Source organism: Chiroxiphia lanceolata, chromosome 9 (genome assembly GCF_009829145.1).
Source record: "Chiroxiphia lanceolata isolate bChiLan1 chromosome 9, bChiLan1.pri, whole genome shotgun sequence".
In the NCBI taxonomy this organism is placed as follows: Eukaryota; Metazoa; Chordata; class Aves; order Passeriformes; family Pipridae; genus Chiroxiphia; species Chiroxiphia lanceolata.
In genome coordinates, this window is record NC_045645.1 from 29,588,799 (window position 1) to 29,607,436 (window position 18,638).

Consider the following 18,638-nt stretch of genomic DNA (forward strand, 5'->3'; position numbering starts at 1 on the left):
GTCTTTCAGGTGTCCTTGAGACCAGACTGCAGGACTTGCTGACCCATACCGTTTGTTAGGCTTTTCTCTCTTTCAGGTGCCCTCGAGGCCGGACCGCAGGATTGGGGACCCGGAAATTTTCCGGAGTCTCCAATCCCTGCAGTAGGGAGGGCAGCCTGCCGGACTTGGTCACCCGGAGATCTTCCGAGGTGTCTCTCTCTTGCAGGTGCCTTCAAGACCAGACTGCAGGATGGCGGGAAGACGCCTGAGCCTGCTCAGGCCCTTTCGGAAGAAGAAGAAGGAAGGCCCTGGAGCTGCCCCATTCCAGCACCCGGAGAAGATGGAGCAGTCCCAGCCCCTGCAGGAAGGTGAGTGGCACAGCTGGGCCACAGGGCTGGTGGCTGCAGACGGCTCTGCCTCATCCCACCCCGTCCCCTGTGGACATGGCCAGGGAAAGGGAGGGGGGAAGAGGCCCGGGTCTGTTCCCCCGGCAGCTCCAGGCACTGGGAATGCCGGAGCTGGCCCTGCCTGTGGAGCGCAGGGCTGGGCCGTGTTCTCCGGCCTGTCCCGCAGCCCCTCAGCTCTGATCCTGCTCACTCTTTGCCAGATCCAGGACAGGACCAGACACAAGAACAGGACCGTGCCCGTGGCCGCTTCCGCAGGGCAGCACAGGTACCTGCAGCCACGGCCTCCTGGGCTGGGCCTGCTGTCCCTGCTCAGCCTGGCACCGCTGTCAGAGCTCACCTGGACACATCCCTCTCTTCCCTGCTCTCCGTTCTTCTGCAGGCCTTTCTGAAATTCTTGGGCATTCGGCGCAAAAGGACCACAACCAGACCGACTGAGGTCATGGCACAGCCTGACCCCAGCCCGACTGAGCTCGAGGCAGACCCTGATGTCACCACCGCACTGACTGAGGGCACAGGAAACTGTGATACCCCGACGATTGTTCACATGACCAAGTCTGACCCTGCTTTGACTGATGCCACAACAGACCCTGACACCCCATCCATCGATCGCACTGCAATCCCTGACATCCTGTTGAGCGATGAACCCACAAACTCTGGCCCTGCACCGCCCAATCTCACTGCGGAGGCCGACACTGCAATGACCGAGGGCACTGCAGACACTGACCTCGTGCCCAGGGAGAGTGTGAATTATGCTCCCACTCCAGATATTTTTGAGGTGAATGGTGTCTCCAGTCCAGAGCAAGTAAGCAGCCTGCGCCCAAGGCTCAAGCCACTCCAGGGGCTTGTGGCCCCTCAAGCCAGTTCCCCTGGGCCCTCTCAGCACAGTGTGGTGGGAAGGGAAGCACTTGTTGGGGAAGCTGGGCAAGTTGGCAGCTCTTCTCCCACGCCTCCTGCAGGTGCCAGCCTTCGTCAGGACCGTGCACCAGAGACTGACAGCCAACGCCACTCCAGAAGAGAAGCTACTGATGGAGTTTCTGAGGGTGACTGATGAACACCCTGCTGATGTTGTGTTCACCCTCCTGCGCTGTGCCCCATCGTGTGACAGGTACAGGGCCTCCCTGCCTTCGGGGTTCGGGGCTCACCAGCCTTTAGAGCAAATCACCGTGTCCATCCTGTCCCACATGGTCTGCCAGAGGGATGGAGAGTTCCAGGACCATCTGGCCCCTCTGTTTCCCAGCCCTGCCATGTCAGCCCCCATCCTGCTGCCATGGTCCCTCCCTGCTCCTCAAGGCACTTTGGCCAGTGCCCCCCTGACACAGAACTCTGGCCCCACAGAGCTGCTGCAACCCTGTGGAAGACCATCGCCTCATCGGGAAGGACAGTGGCGAAGGTGCTGCCACAGCTGCTCCCCGTGATGGAGGACTGGCCACTGCACAGCACGTCCACCTCCGACGGGGACAAAACACATGTCTTTGCCCTGGCTGTGAGTTTCTGGAACTGGACTTTACTTGCCCACAGGTCGCTTCTCCAGCAGCTCTCCATCCTCCCCGACCAGAGCACTGCATCTCCCTGCCTAAGGCGCTGGGCTGGAAACCTGGCTTAGGGGCGGGTTAAGGGGCACCAGGCTGGGGGCTGCCCCTGTGTCTTCCCTGGCCTCTCCCTCCCACACCTGGGCTCTTTCACATGGACATCTGGGCACTGAGAGCTGTGTCCAGATGGTTTATCTTTTGCAGGCAATCAGGGTGATTTGGGAGATCCTCCAGGCGCTCCAGTGCCCAGAGCCATTGAAAAAGCATTCCCCCCGTCTCCTCGTGGATCTGCTCTTCCAGATTTCCATCAGCCCAGAGCAGACTCCAGAGGAAGTTGACACCTTGTGGAGGGAATGTCAGAAGCAATACAACCTTCCAACAGACTCCAAGAGGTGCTCTGTCCCAGTCCTCCTGACCCTCTCATGCCCTTGGGGCTGCTCAGGGCTCCCAGCATGACCTGGGCTTTGTTCTGCACCCAGGTTTGCAGTGCTGACCCTGAAGGCCCTGCTTTGCCATCTGGAGTGTGAAGATGTTGTGCTTTCAATGGAACGGAAGCGCGGCTGGGACACACTCCTCAGTGCTGACACCCACCACAATGCAGTGGGTCTGCTGGCCAGGTGAGACCCCCTTGTCCCCGCTGCCCCTGTCCTTTCTGCCTGTGCACGGGGCACCCCACACAGTGCCCGTGGTCGTGGGCCAGAGGGCCTTGTCACCCAGGGATGGCCGAGCAGAGTGGCAAAGGCTGGGAGAGGCGGGTGCACAGGAGGAGCCGCCTCCCAGAGCGCCCTCGTCCCCTCCCAAACTGGTGGGGAAAGACCAGGACTCTGTCAGTGACTCCCGGGAGAGGTTGGCCCACCCGGCTCAGGGTTGATGGTGCCTCTTTCCCCCGGGCAGGGAGATGCGCCGTGCCTCAAGCCCCTTGTATTACCCGATTGCCCTCTGCCTGCTGAGGCTGCTCACCAGGGAGAAGACCTCCTGGGAGCTCCCTGCCATGGCATTCCTTGTGGAGGTGAGCCTGATGGCGAGCGCTGCCGTGCTGACCTGCCTCCACCTCTCTGCCCTCTCGCAGCCGCAGCTGCCCGGGACGGTGCCGCGCCCTGCGCTGCTGCCTGGGCCCAGCCCGGTGCGGGTCTGGGCTCCTGCCGGCCGGGCACCCCGTCACTGCTCCCTGCCTTTCAGGCCCTGGACAGCCTGGACATGACTGAATGGAGTGACATCGTCCTGGAGATCCTCTCCAGGCGCCTCTGGAGCCAGTGCACAGAGATGCATCGCCTGGTGCTGAGAGGCCTCGTTCTGCTGAGCAAGGCTCCTGGGATGGTGAGGAGGGGGCAATTGGCTGAAGCTGTGCCGGCAGCCTGGGGCTGGGGAGTGCAATCGCTTGGGCTTGGCTGGGCCAAGGGGAGGCTTAGCTTGGGGAATAGGGAAAGGTTCTTCACTCACAGGGTGCTCTGGCACTGGAACAGGCCCCACTGGGAAGAGGTCACAGCCCCAAGGCTGCCAGAGCTCAAGGACAACACTCTCAGGGACACAACGGGATTGTTGGGCATGGTCCAGTGCAGGGCCAGGAGCTGGACTCAATGATCCATGTGGGTCACTTCCAACTCGGGATATTCTAGGATTCCATGATTCATGGCTTCACAGCACACCATTGTGTTCCACACAGGCTGACGGTGTGCGGAGCCTGACACCAAGCCTCGTGGAGCTACTGTGGTATACAGGGGGAGAGCTGGTGGGGATGGTCCTCTCTGTACTCATCAATCAAGTCCAGGACAGAGACATCCCAATCTCCACCCCCAATGCCCTGCGGCTGGCTGAGCTGCTCCCGCCACTCTTTGGCTACGTAAGGCTCTGTGCCCCCCACCCCAGGCGCTGGGTGCTGCCAGGAAACTGTGGCCTGTGGATTTGCAGGCTTGTGTCCCGGTGGGCCTGGAGCAGCCAGTGCTGAGGTCTTTTCCTCTTCCTTGCCATCAGGACAACATCCATGTGCAGCTGCTCTCCATTTACCTCTTCCAAAAGGTGATGGAGTTGGCAGTGGATAAGAGTAAACAACTCCTGAAGACACACGTCATCTACAGCCTGCTCCCACTTTTTTTCCACTGGCATCATGAGAACCAGGACGTGGCAGAAGTGAGAACTTGCAGAGTCTGGTGTCCCCGTGGCAGGGGGCTGGGCTGTCTCCTGCCCTGGCACCTCCAAGGCTCCAATCTCCTCCTGGCCTTGCTCCAGGGACATGGGGCCCGTGCCCTGGGCTGTGATGCCATGTCCCGGTCTCTGTTGCTCTGCAGGCCTCTCGGAAAGCGCTGCTTCGTGCAGCGGGGCTGCTGAAGAGGAGGGATCTGGTGAAGCTGCTGAAGACAGAGCAGCCTTGGAGGTTCGGCGAGTGCCTGGTAAGGACAACCCCAGAGCTGCAGTCCCCGATGCCCAGAGTGCGGGGCCGGCACTGTGCCCCTGCCCACTGCTGCAGCCGCCCGCGGGACAGCAGCCTGCGCCCCACCCGCTGCTGCCTTGCCTGGGGCGTGCGGGCTCCTCTGCAGGCTGCTCTGCGCCCGAGCCAGGGGGCCGCTGGAGCCCCGGCCCAGCTGGGCTGTGGGGCAGGGCGGCCCCGCGGCTGCCGGGGAGCAGCCAGCCCTCTGCTCCCTCCAAAGCCGGCCCCAGCGGCTGCTGCCCGGGCCTCAGGGCTCTGCGGGCAGGGGAGGCCAGTGCTGGGCGCAGGCAGCGCCCGGCCAAGGGGCAGAGCCCCAGCCAACCCTTCGCTCTGTGCCCTGCCGCTCTCTGCAGCTGGAAAAGGATAAGAGAAGAGCAGTCGAGTACGCCTGCCAGGCCCTGCCGTACCTGGAGAGCCCACAGGAGCCCGTGCGAGAGGCGGCCCTCAGGTTCATTGGTGAGCCACAAGGTCCCTCCCTGCCCCGCTGCAGCTCGGCCCCAGCCCCGGCTGCTGCAGCGGCAGCAGGATGTGGCCCAGGGATGTGCTGGGGAGCCCCGAGTGCCCTGGCGGCTGCTGCCGCCCTGTGCCAGCCCAGCCCTGGGGAGTCCCCAGGCGGGAAGGCCCCGGGCTCAGCCCTGCCAGGGCAGGAGGGCGTGTGGCCGGGCCGGCAGCACCGCCGGGGGGGAGCTGTGCCGCTGGGGCCCTGACAGCGTCTGTGTTCCCAGGGATCGCCGGGAGGTACATGAGGGGCCAGCGGGTAGAGCTGCAGGTCGCCATTAACGGTGAGTGAGGGCAGTGGGGCTGGTGAGGGGAGCACAGAGCCCTGGGCAGGGAGCTGCAATCCTGCCCTGGCTGCGCAGGGCTCTGCTCCCTGCAGAGATGAGCAACGGCTTGGGCAGAGCAGAGAGAGATTTCAGGGGCATGGGGGGGATTGGTGGCCAGCACCTCCTGGCTGATCCCGTTGGGCCCTGCTCCCTCCTGGCCATGGCAAGAGTTGGGTGGGATGGTCCTGGCAGGAGGGGCTTCTTGGCTCACCAGAGATCTGCTCTCTGACCTCGGCTCCGTTCTTTTCTCTTCCAGTTATTGAAGACATGACTCCCGACAGCGCTGCTGTCAAAAGCCTGGCACTTCAAACCCAGGAAATCCTTAGAGCTGTCCAGAGACCTCAGTCTTCTCCAGGTTCCAGCAGTTTGAAGATCAGCTCCAGAATGCGCAGAACAGGGAGGCTCCTCTCTGGCACAGCTGCCGGAGGTCAGCGGAGAACTGATCCTGGGAACCCTGTCTGATGGGACCTCCTGAGCCTGCGCAACACACCCCTCTCTGCAACCAGTTCCTGTTACCCCAGCATGAGACTATGAAATTCCTCTCAGCATGCGCAGAGGCTCAGGAGGTTTTTTTTGGTGCTCGGCGTCCACAGGGCATCTGGGAAGAGGGGAAAAAGGGCCCTTGTGCTCCACAACACTTGCCCAAAGGTGCAGTGGGCAAGGGAAAGTGCCCAAAAGGCCCTTGGCCTTGGGGGGTTCCGCTGGAGCCTCAACACTTGCAGCAGAGTGCATGGCCAGAGCCTGGAGCTGTGGGGATCCCTGAGAAGCTGGTCCTGAGAGGTGGCCACAGGCCCTGTGCCAGGCGGGAAGCAGCATCTGTGGCCTGCCCGTGTGTTGGTGTCGGGATTGCTGAGGGCTGGCAGGTGCCTCCTGAGCTGGCTCCTGTGGAGCTCCTTCAGGGCTGCGCTGCTGCCGGGCCGGTTGTCGGGGCTGGGGGAGAGCCTGAGGGGACGGGGTGCTGGGAGGCCCTGAAGGGCTGAGGTGCTGCGGAGGCCCTGCCCGGATGAGGGATTGGGAAGCACCAAGGGGAATGCGTGAGGGAGGGGGTGGCGGGAGACTGTGAGGGGACAGGCTGGGCAGAGGAGGCCCTGAGGGGACAGGGTGTGGGAAGGCCTGAGCAACTGGGGGGCAGAGGCCATAAGCAGCCCCCAGGCAGCCTCCCGGTTCCCTGCCAGCCGGCTGCTCTGGCGCTTGCCCGGGGCATCTCCCATGCCTGCAAAAGAAGGCCTGGAGGCCTGGGCAGGAGGGTGGGCACACCCCCAAGGGGACCAGGCTGGCCTGGCTGGGGTCAAGGAGGGCAAGGGGGCCCTGCCGGGGCACGTCCCCTGGGTGCTGCTGGCCAGGGGCAGGGGCACAGGCAGGGCTGGGGCTGGAAGAGCCAGAGCTCTGGGCCCGCAGAGCTGCTGCCAACACTGGGAGGGCGTGGGGGGGGGCTCCTCGGGCAGGGCCACGCAGTCTCTGCTGCCCAAGCGGTTCCATGCCACAGACAACAGCAGCAGGCTGTGCACAGGAGCAGCAGCAGCCACAACGCCTGGGCCTCCTCGCCCAGGCACCCACACCGGCCAGCATGCCAAAAGCGGGCATGCTGGGGGCACAATTGCACCGGCTTTGGCCAAAGGCTTCAGGAAAAGGGGCCACGAGGCCTTTCTATTGACTGCCCAGCCTCACAGCAACACTTGGCAGCTTCAGGGGCAGCCTGTCCTCCTGACTGACTTCCATGGCCGTGCCTGAGGGCACACTCCCCTTCCACGCTCAGGCGTCCCAAGGCAGCGGTGCTGGGGCCATCCTTAGAGACTGCCATGGCACAGGAGCTGCACCTGGGGTGCAGCTGCTCAACCTCTCCTCCAGGCAGGCACCTTAAAAACACAGGCATGGCCTTCTGAACGCCAAATGTAGGCCTTTCTGGAGTGGAAGGAAGAAGCAGCAGAAGCTGAAGCAAGGCCTCCTCTGGCTCAGGCTGCAGGATGGAGGGAAGTCAGCACTGTGCTGTCTGCTGCAAAGATGGCCCAGTTCACAAGCTCAGCTTTTGCTGCTAGAGGATCCTACTTTGGACGTGCTGGAGACCATTCCCTACCAATGCACGGCCCCCCATCGCTCTTGCATCAAGTGTTCTGCACCCGCGGCAACACGTGTGCCCTGTGTCCATGCGAGAGCAGCAACTGGCAGGAGACGTCTGCTGCCAGCACTTGTCTTGGCCGCTCCTTCAGGAGGCTGGCACCTTAATCAGAGACACGGAACAGGTTTGTATCCCTGAGTTCTCCCTGTCCCCTTCATTTTCCCCAATGCCCTGGAGATCAACTGGGAGTCGCAGACGGACACACAGCAACCGGAGCTTTGAACATCAGACCGGGCAGCTTTTATTTTGCACAATGCAAGAAAAAAGTCCAAAGAACACAAGGAAACTTGACAGGATGTCTGACCAATCTAATCTTCCTACAAAACTCAGCAACCGAGGGGAGTTTTGTGCTGCAGCTCATCACTTGCCCGAAAAAAATCATTCCCCCAAGGAGAAAGTGCTTCTGCCTTCTGACAGCTGCCGAGCACGGCCACCAATTGCTCCAGCTGCCGCTCCCAACAGCCCCCTGCAAGAGCGCAGACATCAGTGCCCGTTGGCTTTGGCTGCCCTGTGGCACAGAAGTGCCCCGGGGACACAACTGTGTGGGGCAGGAGAGGGGCACCAGCCCTGCCAGGACTGGGGGCGGTGGTAGGTCTCCTTGGGCGAGGACTTGCAGAGCTGCTGATTTTGGTGCAGCCCCAGGCAATGGGGTGGCAGCAGCATTGGTGCCCTCACCCCCACGTTCCTTCTGCGTGTCACAGCCCCATGTTTGGCAGGGCCACCAGCCGGCACTTCTCCCAAGGAGCCCGTGCCAGCAGGGGAGGGTTTGCTTAGTTTTTCAGCTGTGCCTAAAGTTCATGTCCAGCTGTCTTAGATACTTTGCAGAACGGACTCCTTCCCACCTGGGGCACGTTGGCCAGGCTGGGGGAGTCCCCAGGGCACGGGGCAGGGTGTCACAGGGCCCTTTGTGACACGGTGGGATGGCACAGGGCAGGGTGTCACAGGGCCCTTTGTGACACATGAGGACATAGTACTGGTAGGGAGGTGGCCACGCCTCAGTGCTCCTCGGAGCGTGCGACGGGACGGACGGGACCGAGCGGTGCTGTGCGGAGCCCCCGTGCAGCCACCTCCTTCCCTTCTGACCGGAGCGTTTTGGTGGATTTTCTGTGCTGTGAGCGTCCTCGAGGCCAGACCGCGGGACTCGGTGACACGGAGCTTTTGCGAGGTGTCCCCAATCCCTGCGGCAGCTGCCCTCGAGGCCGCACTGCAGCACTTGATAACCAACACTGTTTTGTAGGCTTTTCTCTCATTCAGGTGCCCTCGAGGCCAGACCACAGGATTGGTGACCCGGGAATTTTCCGAGGCGTCTCCAGTCCCTGTGGCAGGTGCCCTTGAGGCCATTCTCTGGGACTCTGTGCCCCAGAGCTTTTCTCTTGCGTCTCCATTCCCTGCAGCAGGTGCCCTCGAGGCCCGACTGTAGGATGGCAGAGAGACGCTTCAGCCTGTGTAGGTTTCTCAGGAGGAAGAAAAAGAAGGAAGGCCCTGAGACTACCCCTGCACAGCAGCCTGAGGAGGCAGAGCAGTCTCAGCCCCTGCAGGAGGGTGAGTGGCAGAGCTGAGCCACAGGGCCTGTGGCTGCTGCCAGATGGGGCTCTTCCCATCCCATCCCCTGTAGACATGGCCAGGGAAACGGAGGGGGGGAAGAGGGCCCAGGGCCAATCCCCCAGCAGCTCCAGGCACTGGCCCTGCCTGTGGAGCGCAGGGCTGGGCCGTGTTCTCTGGCCTGTCCCGCAGCCCCTCAGCTCTGACTGCGCTCACTCTTTGCCAGATCCAGGACGGGACCGGACACAAGAACAGGACCGCGCCCGTGGACGCTTCCTCAGGGCAGCACAGGTACCTGCAGCCACGGCCTCCTGGGCTGGGCCTGCTGTCCCTGCTCAGCCTGGCACCGCTGTCAGAGCTCACCATGGCACATCCCTCTCTTCCCTGCTCTCCGTTCTCCTGCAGGCTTGTCTGACATCCCTGACCATTCGGCGTAGAAAGACCAGGATCACACCAGCTGAGGTCCTGGCACAGCCTGACCCCACGCCGAGTGAGCTCAAGGCACACCCTGATGTTGGCACCGCGTCGAGTGATGGCACAGCAAACTGTGACAGTGCGGTGACCGAGGATGGGACAAACTCCAACACCGCCCTGCCTGAGCTCAGCACAGAGGCTGACGGGGCAACGACTGAGGGCATGGCAGACACTGAGAGCACACCTGTTCAGCGCCTGCCCGATGCTCCCAGTCTGGACGTTCTTGGGGACGGAGCTGTCTCTGCTCAAGTAAGCAGCCTGTGGCAGGGATTGTGTGGGCCCTCAAGCCGGGTCTGCTGGGCCCCCTCAGCCTTTGAGGCCAGCACAGTGTGGCGGGAAGGGAAGCACTTCTCAGGGGACAGTGGGCAAGTTACTCCTTCTGGTTGCCCTCCACGTGCATCCTCCAGGCCAGAGAGGGGGACTTGGTGAACTGGAGCTCTTCCAAGGCATCCTAGTCCTTGTGGCAGGTGCCCTCGAGGCCAGACCATGGGACTTGATGGGCCGGAGAGTTCCCAAGTCTTCTGTTGCAGGAGCCTTCAAGGCACAAATGCAGGACTTGGTGACCCAGAGCTTTTCCATGCCATGTCTCCTGCAGGAAGCCATGGAGCCAGACAGAGGAATGGAGCAGAGACCTCCCAGCATTCCCAAGCAGGCCTGGGTGAAGGATGAGGAGGAAGGCCCTGGGCCTGCCCCATCCCAGCAGCCTGAGGAGGCAGAACAGTCTCAGCCCCTGCAGGAGGGTGAGTGGCAGAGCTGGGCCACAGGGCTGGTGGCTGCAGCCATATGGCCCTCTTCCTATCCCATCCCTTGTGGACATGACCAGGGAAAGGGAGAGGGTAGGAAGGACCGAGACTGTTCCCCTGGCAGCTCCAGGCACTGGCCATCCCGGGGCTGGCCCTGCCTGTGGAGCGCAGGGCTGGGCCGTGTTCTCCGGCCTGTCCCGCAGCCCCTCAGCTCTGACCGCGCTCACTCTTTGCCAGATCCAGGACGGGACCGGACACAAGAACAGGACCGTGCCCGTGGCCGCTTCCGCAGGGCAGCACAGGTACCTGCAGCCACGGCCTCCTGGGCTGGGCCTGCTGTCCCTGCTCAGCCTGGCACCGCTGTCAGAGCTCACCATGGCACATCCCTCTCTTCCCTGCTCTCCGTTCTTCTGCAGGCCTTTCTGACACTATTGGGTATTCGGCGTAGAAAGACCAGGACCTCACCAGCTGAGGTCATAGCACAGCCTGACCCCACGCAGAGACCTCCCAGCGTGCCCCAGGTGGCCCGGGTGAAGGAGGAGGATGAGGAGGAAGGCCCTGGAGTGGCCCCAGCACAGCAACCTGAAGAGGTGGAGCAGTCTCAGCCCTTGCAGGAGGGTGAGTGGCAGAGCTGGGCCACAGGGCTGGTGGCTGCAGCCAGATGGGCCTCATCCCATCATATTCCCTGTGGACATGGCCGGGGAAAGGGAGGGGGAAGAGGGCCCAGGGCCGATCCCCCGGCAGCTCCAGGCACTGGGAATGCCAAGGCTGGCCCTGCCTGTGGAGCACAGGGCTGGGGTGTGTTCTCTGGCATCTCCTGTACCCCCTCAGCTCTGACTGTGCTCACTCTTTGCCACATCCAGGCCAGGACAGCGGTGCAGACACCAACAGCAGGTCTGCTCAGAGTGGGAAAGATGGTCCCTCTCTGGATGTTCCTGAGGAGAACGGTGTCTCTGATGCAAAGCAAGTAAGCAGCCTGTGGCCAGGGCTCAAGTCCCCAGGGATGGTGTGGCCCCTCTAGCCAGCTCCCCTGGGCCCTCTCAGCCTTTGAGGCCAGCACAGTGTGGTGGGAAGGGAAGCACTTGTCAGGGAAGCTGGGCAAGTTGGCAGCTTTTCCCCCATGCCTCCTGCAGGTGCCAGCCTTCGTCAGGAACGTGCACCAGAGACTGACAGCCAACGCCACTCCAGAAGAGAAGCTACTGATGGAGTTTCTGAGGGTGACTGATGAACACCCTGATGATGCTGTGGTGACCCTCCTGCGCTGTGCCCCATCGTGTGACAGGTACAGGGCCTCTCTGCCTTCGGGACTCGGGGCTCACCAGCCTTTAGAGCAAATCACCGTGTCCATCCTGTCCCACATGGTCTGCCAGAGGGATGGAGAGTTCCAGGACCATCTGGCCCCTCTGTTTCCCAGCCCTGCCATGTCAGCCCCCATCCTGCTGCCATGGTCCCTCCCTGCTCCTCAAGGCACTTTGGCCAGTGCCCCCCTGACACAGAACTCTGGCCCCGCAGAGCTGCTGCCATCATGTGGAGGACCATCACCTCACCAGGAAGGACAGTGGTGAAGGTGCTGCCACAGCTGCTCTCCGTGATGGAGGACTGGCCACTGCACAGCACGTCCACCTCCGACGGGGACGAAACGGATGTCTTTGCCCTGGCTGTGAGTTCATGGGAAGGGCTTTTGCTCACCCCCAGGTCACCTCTCCGGTGGCTCTCCATCCTCCCCCAGCACTGCATCTCCCTGCCTCAGGCACTGGGCTGGAAACATAGGTTAGGGGCAGGTTCAGGGGCACCAGGCCACGTGCTCCCCCTGCATCCTCCCTGGCGTCTCCCTCCCACGCTCGGGCCCTGCCACATGGACATCTGGGCACTGAGAGCTGTGTCCAGATGGTTTATCTTTTGCAGGCAACCAGGGTGATCTGGGAGACTCTGCAGTTGTTCCAGTTCCCAGAGTCATTGACAGAGTACTCCCCCTGTCTCCTCGTGGCTCTGCTCTTCCAAGTTCTCATCAGCACAGAGCAGACGCCAGAGGAGGTCGACACCTTCTGGAGGGGATGCCGGCAGCAACACAACCTTCCCACCCAGCCCAACAGGTGCTCCATCCCAGTCCTCCTCTACCTTCTGTGCCCTCGGGGCTGGCTCAGGGTTCCCAGCATGACCTGGGCTTTGCTCTGCACCCAGGTTTGCAGTGCTGACAATGAAGGCTCTGCTTTGCCATCTGGAGTGTGAGGAAGTTGTGGTTTCAATGGAACGCAAGCGCGGCTGGGACACACTCCTCAGTGCTGACACCCACCACAATGCAGTGGGTCTGCTGGCCAGGTGAGACCCCCTTGTCCCCGCTGCCCCTGTCCTTTCTGCCTGTGCACGGGGCACCCCACACAGTGCCCGTGGTCGTGGGCCAGGGGGCCTTGTCACCCAGGGATGGCCGAGCAGAGTGGCAAAGGCTGGGAGAGGCGGGTGCACAGGAGGAGCCGCCTCCTAAAGTGCCCTTGTCCTGGGGAAAGACCAGGCCTCTGTGAGTCCATCCCAGGAGAGGTTGGCCCACCCGGCTCAGGGTCAATGGGTTCCTTTTTCCCCCTGGCAGGGAGATGCGCCATGTCTCCAGCCCCTTGTGTTCCTGCATCACACTCCACCTGCTGGAGCTGCTGAGCAGGGAGGAGCCCCACTTGGAGCTCCTCACCATGGCATTCCTTGTGGAGGTGAGCTGATGGCGAGCGCTGCCTGGCTGAGCGGCCTCCACCTCTCTGGCCTCTTGGAGGGCCCAGCCCTGTGTGAGTCTGGGCTCCTGCCAGCCAGGCACCCCATCACTGCTGCGTGCCTTTCAGGTCCTGGACTGCCTGGATATGAGTGACTGGGGAGGCAGCATTCTGCAGAGCCTTTCAAGGCACCTCGGGAGTGAGTGCCCAGAGATGCGTCGCCTGGCGCTCCGAGGCCTCCTGGTGCTCACCCAGGATCCTGTGATGGTGAGAAGGGGCAGTTGGCTGAAGCCGTGCTGGAACCCTGGGGCTCAGGAACGCAGTCGCTTGGGCTTGGCTGGGCTTCGGGAGCTGTGGCCGCTGCACCCAGCTCTGCTGCCTCCCCGCTCAGCTGCCCGAGTCCCTCGGCACAGGCCTTTGGCCTCTGGGCCCCGCGGCAGCACGTGGGGCTGCCCCACCAGAGCGGGGTTGGGGCTGCAGCCATTCATGGCTTCACAGCACAGCACTGTGTTCCTCACAGGCTGATGGTGTGCAGAGCCTGACAGAAAGCCTCCTGGAGCTACTGTGGGATGCAGATGGAGAGCTGGTGGGGATGGCCCTCTCTGTACTCATCAATCAAGTCCAGGACAGAGACATCCCAATCTCCACCCCCACTGCCCTGGAACTGGCTGAGGCACTCCAGACACTCTTTGGCCACGTAAGGCTCTGTGCCCCCCACCCCAGGCGCTGGGTGCTGCCAGGAAACTGTGGCCTGTGGATTTGCAGGCTTGTGCCCCGGTGGGCCTTGAGCAGCCGGTGCTGAGGTCTTTTCCTCTTCCTTTCCATCAGGACAACATCCACGTGCAGCTGCTCTCCATTCACCTCTTCCGAAAGGTGTTGAAGTTGGTAGTGGAGGAGGGAAAACAACCCCTGCGGACGCACGTGATCCAGAGCCTGCTGCCACTCTTCTTCCTCTCGCACGATGAGAACGAGCACCTGGCAGACGTGAGGACTTTCTGGACTCTGGTGTCCCCATGAGAGGGGGCCGGGCTGCCTCCTGCCCTGGCACCTCCCGGGCTCCAGCCTCCTCCTGATCTTGGTGTGGGGACAAGGGTCCTGTGCCCTGGGCTGCAGTACCATGTTCTGGTCTCTGTTGCTCTGCAGGCCTCTCGGGGAGCACTGCTTCGTGCACTCAGGTTCCTGAAGAGAAGGGATCTCAAGAACCTGCTGGAGGCAGACAAGCCCTGGTGTTTCTTTGACTGCCTGGTAAGGATGGCCAGGAAGGCCCAGCCCCAGGCTAGTCCAGCCCCCAGCCCCCGATGTCCAGAGTTCGGGGCCGGCACTGTGCCCCTGCCCACTGCTGCAGCCGCCCGCGGGACAGCAGCCTGCGCCCCACCCGCTGCTGCCTTGCCTGGGCCGTGCGGGCTCCTCTGCAGGCTGCTCTGCCCCCGAGCCAGGGGAGACCAGTGCTGGGCGCAGGCAGTGCCCGGCCAAGGGGCAGAGTCCCAGCCAACCCTTCCCTCTGTGCCCTGCCGCTCTCTGCAGCTGGAAAGCGAGAAGAAACGAGTGGTGGAGTTCATGTGGCAGGCCCTGCCATTCCTGGAGAGCCCACAGGAGCCCCTGCAAGAGTTGGCCCTCAGGTTCATTGGTGAGCCACAAGGTCCCTCCCCGCCCCGCTGCAGCTCGGCCCCAGCCCCGGCTGCTGCAGCGGCAGCAGGATGCGGCCCAGGGATGTGCTGGGGAGCCCCGAGTGCCCTGGCGGCTGCTGCCGCCCTGTGCCAGCCCAGCCCTGGGGAGTCCCCAGGCAGGAAGGCCCCGGGCTCAGCCCTGCCAGGGCAGGAGGGCGTGTGGCCGGGCCGGCAGTGCCGCCGGGGGGGAACTGTGCCGCTGGGGCCCTGACAGCGTCTGTGTTCCCAGGGATCGCCGGGAGGTACCTCAGGAAGGGGCAGGAGGAGGACGAGCTCATCACAGAGGTCATCACTGACAGTGAGTGCGGGCAGTGGGCTGTCAGCAGGGGCTGGCGGGAGGACCACAGAGCCTGGGCAGGGAATTGCAATCCTGCCCCAACTGTGGGGGCCTCTGCTCCCTGTGCATGGACAGAGCAGAGAGAGATTCCAGGGGCACGGGGGGATTGGTGGCCAGCACCATCTGGCTGATCACATTGGACCTTGCTCCCTCCTGGCCATGGCAAGAGCTGGGTGGGATGGCCCTGCCAGGAGGGCCTCCTCGGGTCCCTGCAAATGCTGGCTCTCATCTTGGCTCCGGTCTTTCTCTTCCAGCCCTTCAAGGCATGACTGCTGACAGCCCTGCCATCTCAAGGCTGGCAGCTAAAACCTTGAAAATCATCAAGGGTGTCCAGAAATCTAAACCTTAACCGACACCGAAATCTAAATCCACCAGATTCCGGTAGCCTCCATTCCTCTCTGTTCCAGCCCTGAGAGGAATGACCGATGACCTCAGGCTCGCCATCACAGGCCTGGCCATTCCAAACTGTACATGCTAAGAGCTGTACAAAGAGCTCCCTGCTCCAGACTCCAGCAGCAACAAGACTGGCTCTGGAGAGGAAAATGCCGCTTTTCTGCAAGGACGGCCTTTTACACCAGCATGGGAATATCAAATACATCTAGACATCTTAGGAAACACAGAGGCCCAGCAAGTTTTTTTTAGTGCATGGTGTCCACGGAGGGGAAGAGGGGAAAAGGGCCCTTGTGCTCAGACCAGGTGTGCAGTGGGCAAGGGAGAGTGCCCAAAAGGCCCTTGGCCTTGGGGGGTTCTGCTGGAGCCTCAACACTTCCAGCAGAGTGCATGGCCAGAGCCTGGAGCTGTGGGGATCCCTGAGAAGCTGGTCCTGGGAGGTGGCCACAGGCCCTGTGCCAGGCGGGAAGCAGCATCTGTGGCCTGCCCGTGTGTTGGTGTCGGGATTGCTGAGGGCTGGCAGGTGCCTCCTGAGCCGGCTCCTGTGGAGCTCCTTCAGGGCTGCGCCGCTGCCGGGCCGGTTGTCGGGGCTGGGGGAGAGCCTGAGGGGACGGGGCGCTGGGAGGCCCTGAAGGGCTGAGGTGCTGCGGAGGCCCTGCCAGGATGAGGGATTGGGAAGCACCAAGGAGAATGCGTGAGGGAGGGGGTGGCGGGAGGCTGTGAGGGGACAGGCTGGGCAGAGGAGGCCCTGAGGGGACAGGGTGTGGGAAGGCCTGAGCAACTGGGGGGCAGAGGCCATAAGCAGCCCCCAGGCAGCCTCCCGGTTCCCTGCCAGCCGGCTGCTCTGGTGCTTGCCCGGGGCACCTCCCATGCCTGCGGCAGAAGGCCTGGAGGCCTGGGCAGGAGGGTGGGCACACCCCCAAGGGGACCAGGCTGACCTGGCTGGGGACAAGGAGGTCAAGGGGGCCCTGCCGGGGCACGTCCCCTGGGTGCTGCTGGCCAGGGGCAGGGGCACAGGCAGGGCTGGGGGCCAGCTCGGGCCCCCGCGGCTGCCCAGCCCACAGGGCTGTGGCCCAGAGCCTGCTGAGCCAGAGCTCTGGGCCCGCAGAGCTGCTGCCAGCACGGGGAGGGCACAGGGCTCCTCGGGCAGGGCCGCGCAGTCTCTGCTGCCCAAGCGGTTCCGTGCCACAGACAACAGCAGCAGGCTGTGCACAGGAGCAGCAGCAGCCACAACGCCTGGGCCTCCTCGCCCAGGCACCCACACCGGCCAGCATGCCAAAAGCGGGCATGCTGGGGGCACAATTGCACCGGCTTTGGCCAAAGGCTTCAGGAAAAGGGGCCACGAGGCCTTTCTATTGACTGCCCAGCCTCACAGCAACACTTGGCAGCTTCAGGGGCAGCCTGTCCTCCTGACTGACTTCCATGGCCGTGCCTGAGGGCACACTCCCCTTCCACGCTCAGACGTCCCAAGGCAGCGGCGCTGGGGCCATCCTTAGAGACTGCCATGGCACAGGAGTTGCACTTGGGGTGCAGCTGCTCAACCTCTCCTCCAGGCAGGCACCTTAAAAACACAGGCATGGCCTTCTGAACGCCAAATGTAGGCCTTTCTGGAGTGGAAGGAAGAAGCAGCAGAAGCTGAAGCAAGGCCTCCTCTGGCTCAGGCTGCAGGATGGAGGGAAGTCAGCGCTGTGCTGTCTGCTGCAAAGATGGCCCAGTTCACAAGCTCAGCTTTTGCTGCTAGAGGATCCTACTTTGGACGTGCTGGAGACCATTCCCTACCAATGCACGGCCCCCCATCGCTCTTGCATCAAGTGTTCTGCACCCGCGGCAACACGTGTGCCCTGTGTCCATGCGAGAGCAGCAACTGGCAGAAGACGTCTGCTGCCAGCACTTGTCTTGGCTGCTCCTTCAGGAGGCTGGCACCTTAATCAGAGACACGGAACAGGTTTGCATCCCTGAGTTCTCCCTGTCCCCTTCACGTTCCCCAATGCCCTGGAGATCAACTGGGAGTCGCAGACGGACACACAGCAACCGGAGCTTTGAACATCAGACCGGGCAGCTTTTATTTTGCACAATGCAAGAAAAAAAAGTCCAAAGAACACAAGGAAACTTGACAGGATGTCTGACCAATCTAATCTTCCTACAAAACTCAGCAACCGAGGGGAGTTTTGTGCTGCAGCTCATCACTTGCCCAAAAAAAATCATTCCCCCAAGGAGAAAGTGCTTCTGCCTTCTGACAGCTGCCGAGCACGGCCACCAATTGCTCCAGCTGCCGCTCCCAACAGCCCCCTGCAAGAGCGCAGACATCAGTGCCCGTTGGCTTTGGCTGCCCTGTGGCACAGAAGTGCCCCGGGGACACAACTGTGTGGGGCAGGAGAGGGGCACCAGCCCTGCCAGGACTGGGGGCGGTGGCAGGTCTCCTTGGGCGAGGACTTGCAGAGCTGCTGATTTTGGTGCAGCCCCAGGCAATGGGGTGGCAGCAGCATTGGTGTCCTTGCCCCCACGTTCCTTCTGCGTGTCACAGCCCCGTGTTTGGGAGGGCCACCAGCCAGCACTTCTCCCAAGGAGCCCGTGCCAGCAGGGGAGGGTTTGCTTAGTTTTTCAGCTGTGCCTAAAGTTCATGTCCAGCTGTCTTAGATACTTTGCAGAACGGACTCCTTCCCACCTGGGGCACGTTGGCCAGGCTGGGGGAGTCCCCAGGGCACGGGGCAGGGTGTCACAGGGCCCTTTGTGACACGTGAGGACATAGTACTGGTGGGGAGGTGGCCACGCCTCAGTGCTCCTCGGAGCGTGCGACGGGACGGACGGGACCGAGCGGTGCTGTGCGGAGCCCCCGTGCAGCCACCTCCTTCCCTTCTGACCGGAGCGTTTTGGTGGATTTTCTGTGCTGTGAGCGTCCTCGAGGCCAGACCGCGGGACTCGGTGACACGGAGCTTTTGCGAGGTGTCCCCAATCCCTGCGGCAGCTGCCCTCGAGGCCGCACTGCAGCACTTGATAACCCCTAGCGTTTGCTAGGCTTTTCTGTCTTTCAGGTGTCCTTGAGACCAGACTGCAGGACTTGCTGACCCATACCGTTTGTTAGGCTTTTCTCTCTTTCAGGTGCCCTCGAGGCCAGACCGCAGGACTGGGGACCCGGAAATTTTCCGGAGTCTCCAATCCCTGCGGTAGGTGGCCTCGAGGGCAGCCTGCCGGACTTGGTCACCCGGAGATCTTCCGAGGTGTCTCTCTCTTGCAGGTGCCTTCAAGACCAGACTGCAGGATGGCGGGAAGACGCCTGAGCCTGCTCAGGCCCTTTCGGAAGAAGAAGAAGGAAGGCCCTGGAGCTGCCCCATTCCAGCACCCGGAGAAGATGGAGCAGTCCCAGCCCCTGCAGGAAGGTGAGTGGCACAGCTGGGCCACAGGGCTGGTGGCTGCAGATGGCTCTGCCTCATCCCACCCCGTCCCCTGTGGACATGGCCAGGGAAAGGGAGGGGGGGAAGAGGCCCGGGACTGTTCCCCCGGCAGCTCCA

The 18,638-nt window shown here is 62.6% G+C and overlaps 3 protein-coding genes across 3 annotated transcripts in view; all 3 read left to right on the plus strand.

Annotated features, from left to right (window-relative positions):
• Positions 1-229: 229 nt before the first annotated feature.
• On the plus strand, positions 230-2,761 carry LOC116791085. Its single transcript, XM_032696766.1, has 7 exons — positions 230-347; positions 587-651; positions 766-1,188; positions 1,343-1,491; positions 1,722-1,869; positions 2,120-2,307; positions 2,395-2,761. The coding sequence occupies exons 1-7, from the start codon at positions 230-232 to the stop codon at positions 2,534-2,536; spliced, it is 1,233 nt and encodes a 410-aa protein (XP_032552657.1). The 3' UTR covers positions 2,537-2,761.
• A 411-nt stretch (positions 2,762-3,172) lies between these two features.
• LOC116791086 (maestro heat-like repeat-containing protein family member 7) lies at positions 3,173-5,637 on the plus strand. The gene is made up of 7 exons (XM_032696767.1): positions 3,173-3,232; positions 3,579-3,755; positions 3,887-4,042; positions 4,201-4,302; positions 4,694-4,796; positions 5,066-5,122; positions 5,421-5,637. Exons 1-7 carry the CDS (start codon positions 3,179-3,181, stop codon positions 5,624-5,626), a joined length of 855 nt encoding a protein of 284 aa, XP_032552658.1. The 5' UTR covers positions 3,173-3,178; the 3' UTR covers positions 5,627-5,637.
• A 3,064-nt stretch (positions 5,638-8,701) lies between these two features.
• LOC116791087 overlaps positions 8,702-18,638 on the plus strand; it is a 32,979-nt gene continuing 23,042 nt past the window's right edge. The window contains exons 1-14 of the mRNA XM_032696768.1: positions 8,702-8,726; positions 9,049-9,113; positions 9,228-9,545; positions 9,892-10,036; positions 10,277-10,341; positions 10,456-10,657; positions 10,903-11,006; positions 11,173-11,321; positions 11,552-11,699; positions 11,945-12,132; positions 12,221-12,358; positions 12,624-12,738; positions 12,865-13,002; positions 13,256-13,432. Of these exons, the coding sequence (XP_032552659.1) occupies positions 8,702-8,726; positions 9,049-9,113; positions 9,228-9,545; positions 9,892-10,036; positions 10,277-10,341; positions 10,456-10,657; positions 10,903-11,006; positions 11,173-11,321; positions 11,552-11,699; positions 11,945-12,132; positions 12,221-12,358; positions 12,624-12,738; positions 12,865-13,002; positions 13,256-13,432 (1,977 nt within the window). The remainder of the gene's footprint in view (positions 8,727-9,048; positions 9,114-9,227; positions 9,546-9,891; positions 10,037-10,276; positions 10,342-10,455; positions 10,658-10,902; positions 11,007-11,172; positions 11,322-11,551; positions 11,700-11,944; positions 12,133-12,220; positions 12,359-12,623; positions 12,739-12,864; positions 13,003-13,255; positions 13,433-18,638) is intronic.

Coding starts and splice junctions, on each gene's coding strand:
- LOC116791085 (XM_032696766.1), top strand. CDS start 230: ATGGCGGGAAGACGCCTGAGCCTGCTCAGGCCCTTTCGGAAGAAGAAG. Junction 1,492..1,721: donor TGTGCCCCATCGTGTGACAG/GTACAGGGCCTC, acceptor CTGGCCCCACAG/AGCTGCTGCAACCCTGTGGA. Junction 2,308..2,394: donor CTTCCAACAGACTCCAAGAG/GTGCTCTGTCCC, acceptor TTCTGCACCCAG/GTTTGCAGTGCTGACCCTGA.
- LOC116791086 (XM_032696767.1), top strand. CDS start 3,179: ATGCATCGCCTGGTGCTGAGAGGCCTCGTTCTGCTGAGCAAGGCTCCT. Junction 3,756..3,886: donor TCCCGCCACTCTTTGGCTAC/GTAAGGCTCTGT, acceptor CCTTGCCATCAG/GACAACATCCATGTGCAGCT. Junction 4,043..4,200: donor AGAACCAGGACGTGGCAGAA/GTGAGAACTTGC, acceptor GTTGCTCTGCAG/GCCTCTCGGAAAGCGCTGCT.